At 35.9% G+C, this 5,264-nt stretch overlaps 1 protein-coding gene across 8 annotated transcripts in view; it reads left to right on the top strand.

Moving 5' to 3' along the window:
• LOC102887037 (zinc finger protein 354A) overlaps positions 1-3,533 on the top strand; it is a 12,229-nt gene extending 8,696 nt beyond the window's left edge. For all 8 annotated transcript variants that reach the window (XM_015598200.2, XM_006923227.3, XM_015598202.2 and 5 more), the window contains one exon: positions 1,372-3,533. In XM_015598200.2, the coding sequence (XP_015453686.1) occupies positions 1,372-2,936 (1,565 nt within the window). In that variant the 3' untranslated portion in view covers positions 2,937-3,533. The remainder of the gene's footprint in view (positions 1-1,371) is intronic.
• The last annotated feature ends 1,731 nt before the right edge of the window (positions 3,534-5,264 follow it).

Below are 5,264 nucleotides of genomic sequence, written 5' to 3'. Positions count from 1 at the left end.
GATATGAGTGCATATAAAATTAGGGTGTGTAGAGTGAAAAAAAATCCTAAACCCTAAGGAATACCAGTTTTAAAGAGGAGAAAGTTGTCCATACAGGAAACTGAGATGTGAACGCTAGTAGAAGAAAAGAGAAAAGCAGAATACATTATGTTCACCAAGCAGAGGGAATGTGTACACAGGTGAGAAAGTGCATGTCAGATAGGAATCTCAAATGCAGTGAAATGCAGAGGAGCCCTTTAAATGGTACCGCTAGCCCAGGAGAAAATAAATGCCAAACCATGTACACAATCATTCCCCTGGCAAAATTTAATATTCAATGAATTGCATTCTTACCCAATTTTAATATTTATTCAATGTAATTCTGTTTAGCACTCTATCATGTTAGTCCCTTTTTACCTTTTTACATTTATGCCTATCTTACTGTTGATTTTTGAATCTTTTCTACCCCGCTTGCGTAGCCTCTCATGCTTGATGCATGAGCAAGGCTGCCTTCTTAGCTTGTGACTTTTGGCTTCATGCCTACCTCTCACCCCTCTGTAGATTAATTCAGTAACGCCTTCCTGTTCGAATTGGCCCTGAAACCCTCCCATTACCCATGTAATATATTGCTCTGTAAGGCAACTTCTACAAGTGTTTGAATCGTGTGTGTGTGTGTATGTATATGAAATTAATATATAAGTAATTGAGAATATTTGACATTGTTTAAATTAGGAATATATAAGTAATTAAGAAAGAGCAACAAAACATTTCATATATAATTTGGATGCCATCAAGACGATCTATAGGTTAATAGGATATGTTAATCTGCTTGTGAAGAACACTTATGGGAGAAAAGTAAAGTGAAATATATAGAATTGTTTTAACACTATGGTAAGTGCTGTAATAAGGGGAATGGACTATGGAAACTCAAGAAAACTCAGAAAGAGTTAATTTTTGACCTGAATATGAAACTTTTGAAGGAATTTGGCTTGAGGGAAAGGGAGGAGGACTTTCTTGATTAGGAATGATTACACAAAGAAGAAAAATGTCATGAAGATAATTTAGGAATCTGTCAAGGACTTTGGACTCTGATCCCAGATTGCTTTTCCCAGTTGATGCTCCCCTTTTCCCCCTTCTTCATTAGCTAATTATCCTGGTCACTCTTAAGCTCACCTTCTTTGCTTTATTCTTTTTTCCACCCTAGTACTTCAACGCTCAACAATTATTTTTCTGTACTGCTTAGATCTCCTAAAATTTTCCTCTTACTATTTTTGGGGCAGATACCAAAACATTATTTAAATATCACCAATAATTATTTATTCTATACATTTTATCTCAGTAGCCAAATGCTTTGTCACATGAAACATCTTCATTTTTATTTTTCCCTGCCAGGATGGAAGAGTAGTCATAAAACCACAAAGTCAACTCAAACACAAGATTCTTCATTTCAGCAGCTGATAATGACACGTTCCAAAAGGAATGGACCCTGGGACTTCAAATTAGAAAAACCCTGCATATATGAAGACGAATTAGAGAAAAAACAGGAGAAAAAGGAAAGTGTTCAGATACTTTCAGTCACCCACAAAAAAATCTTTACTGTAGAAAGAAGATATAAAAATACTGAATTTGGCCAAAACTTCAGCCCAAAGTCAGTTCTTGTTAGGCAACAGGTGGTTCCCAGAGAAAAAACACCACCAAAATGCGAAATGCAAGGAAACAGTTTTAAACAGAATTTAAATTTACTTAATCAACCAAAAATTAACACAGCAGAGAAACGCTATAAATGTAGTATGTGTGAGAAAACTTTCATTAACACTTCATCCCTTCGTAAACATGAGAAAAACCATAGTGGAGAGAAATTATTTAAATGTAAAGAATGTTCAAAAGCCTTTAACCAAAGTTCAGCTCTTATTCAACATCAAATAACCCATACTGGAGAGAAACCCTATGTATGTAAAGAATGTGGGAAAGCCTTTACTCTTAGTACATCCCTTTATAAACATCTAAGAACCCATACTGTGGAGAAATCCTATAGATGTAAAGAATGTGGTAAATCTTTCAGTCGAAGGTCAGGCCTTTTTATACATCAAAAAATCCATGCGAAAGAAAACCCCTATAAATATAATCCAGGTAGGAAGGCATCTAGTTGCAGCTCATCCCTTCCTGGTTGTCAGAGAACTCATCTCAGAAAGAAGTCTTATTTATGTAATGAATGTGGCAACACTTTTAAATCTAGCTCATCCCTTCGTTATCATCAGAGAATTCACACAGGAGAGAAACCTTTTAAATGTGGGGAATGTGGGAGAGCCTTCAGTCAGAGCGCCTCTCTTATTCAACATGAAAGAATTCACACTGGAGAAAAGCCCTATAGATGTAATGAATGTGGAAAAGGCTTCACATCTGTTTCACGACTTAATAGACACCGAATAATTCATACTGGAGAGAAATTGTATAATTGTAATGAATGTGGTAAAGCCTTAAGTTCCCACTCGACACTTATTATTCACGAGAGAATTCACACTGGAGAGAAACCATGTAAGTGTAAGGTGTGTGGGAAAGCCTTCCGACAGAGTTCAGCTCTCATCCAGCACCAGAGGATGCACACCGGAGAGAGACCCTATAAATGCAGTGAATGTGAGAAAACCTTCAGGTGTAACTCATCCCTTAGTAATCACCAGAGGATTCATACAGGAGAGAAACCTTATCGATGTGAGGAGTGTGGAATATCTTTTGGCCAAAGTTCAGCTCTTATTCAACATCGGAGGATTCATACAGGAGAGAAACCCTTTAAATGTAATACATGTGGGAAAACATTTAGACAAAGCTCATCACGTATTGCCCATCAGAGAATTCATACTGGAGAGAAACCTTATGAGTGTAATACATGTGGGAAACTTTTCAATCACAGGTCATCTCTTACTAATCATTACAAAGTTCATATAGAAGAGAACCCCTAGAAAGTAGATTTGCATGTGTGAAAGCCTTAAACCAAAGCTCGTCGGAATACATGAGAGTGATGTAATAAATGTAATGGATTTGAAAACTTTTCTATAATTTACTCATCAGACATTAAATTCCAAGGATAAATCTTGGCTATGTAATAATAAGGGAAGGGGAAAGTGTTCACATCTGTCATACACTTTAAAATAGCCTGAGATGAAGAATTCACAATTGAAGACATTGACTTGGGGCATTTGTAAAATAAAATAATTACTTTCTCTCTCTAGTGGTGTACACCAGATATCATGTGATTGTCATAAACATCTGGGCCAGCAGAGTGTGCACTGGGTTTCTCAAAACAAACAAACAAACAAAACCAACCTATAAGCTGGTAATACTGTTTTTAAGTAACATTTTAATAGCATATAAAAGATGTGATCAAAGAAATTATACATTTTTAAAGGAAAGGACCAAATAAAAGATAAAAATGAACTGTAAACTACCTCTTGGTTTCTGGGATTTGTCCTTTTCCTGGCCTGATGGCAAACTTTGTGCATGAATTTTATTTAAAACTAGAAATAAAAGTCTGTTCTCTTCTTCCTTTGTTCTTCAAATAATTGCTGTGAGTTGAGAGTTTTCTACTCAATTCCTCATTATGTTCTCAGGAAAAAATTTTTTTTATTTTTTTTTTTGTTGTTGTTCTGAAGTTGTTAAAAAGTATGCCTGCTATGTACTGTGAGCTTTCATCTTAGGTATATTAAATGGAAAAATAAAGAATTATTTCAAGTTTAAAGCCATTAAATATACACTTAAATTCACCACGGAAGCAGCTGTCAAAAGAAGTTTGATGAATCTTGACACCTGTGCCAAAATATTGCAAAGTACATCAATCATTTTATGACATAAAAAGTATGTTTTTCTTATTTGGTATTCTCTGGTGTCAAACAATTTCAGGAAAACAAAAGGAGTATTATAAACAACTTTTTTTTTCCAATCCCAGCTTTGGGGCAGGTACTATTCTGCACACTAGGAGTTATAAGAAGAAAAACACAGGCCTTCAAGAAGCCATGAATTGAGGAACTAGCAGACGAGTAAGCAAATTATTATGTCACAATATGTAAATATGGTTGTTTTAACAGGCAAATAGGTAATTTATGACAGTATGTTGCAAGAACATAGCGATTTGCACACTATGAAGAAAGGAGATTGAACCTAACCAAGGAAACCTGGAGACATCGAAGAATGCTGTCCAGGGTCAGTGATACCTGATCGAGATTTTGAAAGAATAATAGGAACTCTCCAGAAGGTGAGATAAACATTCCAAATAAGAGGAAAGTGCATATGTAAAAGTATAGGTGGTTAATATGACAACTTTGTGGAAACAGGTATAGAAAGTGCAAGAGAACAACAGTTGTTAACAGTTGAGCAGAAGGCTGGGCCAGATAACAAAAGGTCTACTTGCTATACTAAAAAGTTTGGATTTTTTTCTGAAACTAGTGGAATCAAAGGTTATAGACAAAGGAAATTGTTCTGGCAATCATGTGCAGAGGATGAATTTAGGGGGTTGAGGAAAGCTGTACAGACCAATGCCTAGAAATCTGGGCTATAGTAATTCAAGTGATTGATGAATGAGAGTCCAAAGTCAAGCAGGGACAGTGTGAATGGAGAATAGGAGACATAATGTATTAGAATAAATAAGACATGGAGCTCACAAGCAAATAGTGGAAGTTGGTGAGTGAGAAGGCTACACTGACTGAATAGGGTTGCCAGGCAACCTGTATATACAGGACATGTCCTATATTCAATGATTTTATCCTGCATCCTGTTTTGACTTTGTCAGGCTGCCCTTAATATCAGTTGTATTTTTTTTCCCAATAACAAAAATTCAGCAGTTAGAGCTATTTTTCTGCTTCAGTAATTGGCATTTTAAATACTTAAATGGCAACACTACATGAAAATCCTACCTTCACAAATAAAGATCTGAACAATCATTTATAGTGTCCTGTGTTTTTGGCTGAGGGAAGACCAAAAAGGGGGACTGCAAATTGACAGTCTTATCTTCCATAGTTAAGAGAGGAAAAGACAAATTCTGCCAAATTCTGAGGTTGTAAACAAATAGGTATCATTAGAGGTAATCAGTAAACATGCTCTGAAAATCGGCAACAGCAGCTATGCTTCTGAAAGTTAGCAAGTTAATGACAGACTCCAGCTTCTAAAAGTCAGCCAGTTAGTGACCATCCCATGTCTCTAGACAACAGTCAATCACAATAAACAAACAAACAGTCAGTCAGTCTCCAAAAAGTCGCAGTTTGCCCAAGTGCAAGCTTGATAATTAAGGCATTTGA

This window comes from Pteropus alecto, unplaced genomic scaffold (genome assembly GCF_000325575.1).
Source record: "Pteropus alecto unplaced genomic scaffold, ASM32557v1 scaffold78, whole genome shotgun sequence".
NCBI lineage: Eukaryota > Metazoa > Chordata > Mammalia > Chiroptera > Pteropodidae > Pteropus > Pteropus alecto.
Note: the sequence above shows the minus strand (reverse complement) of the source record. Positions and strands in the feature narration are given on the sequence as shown.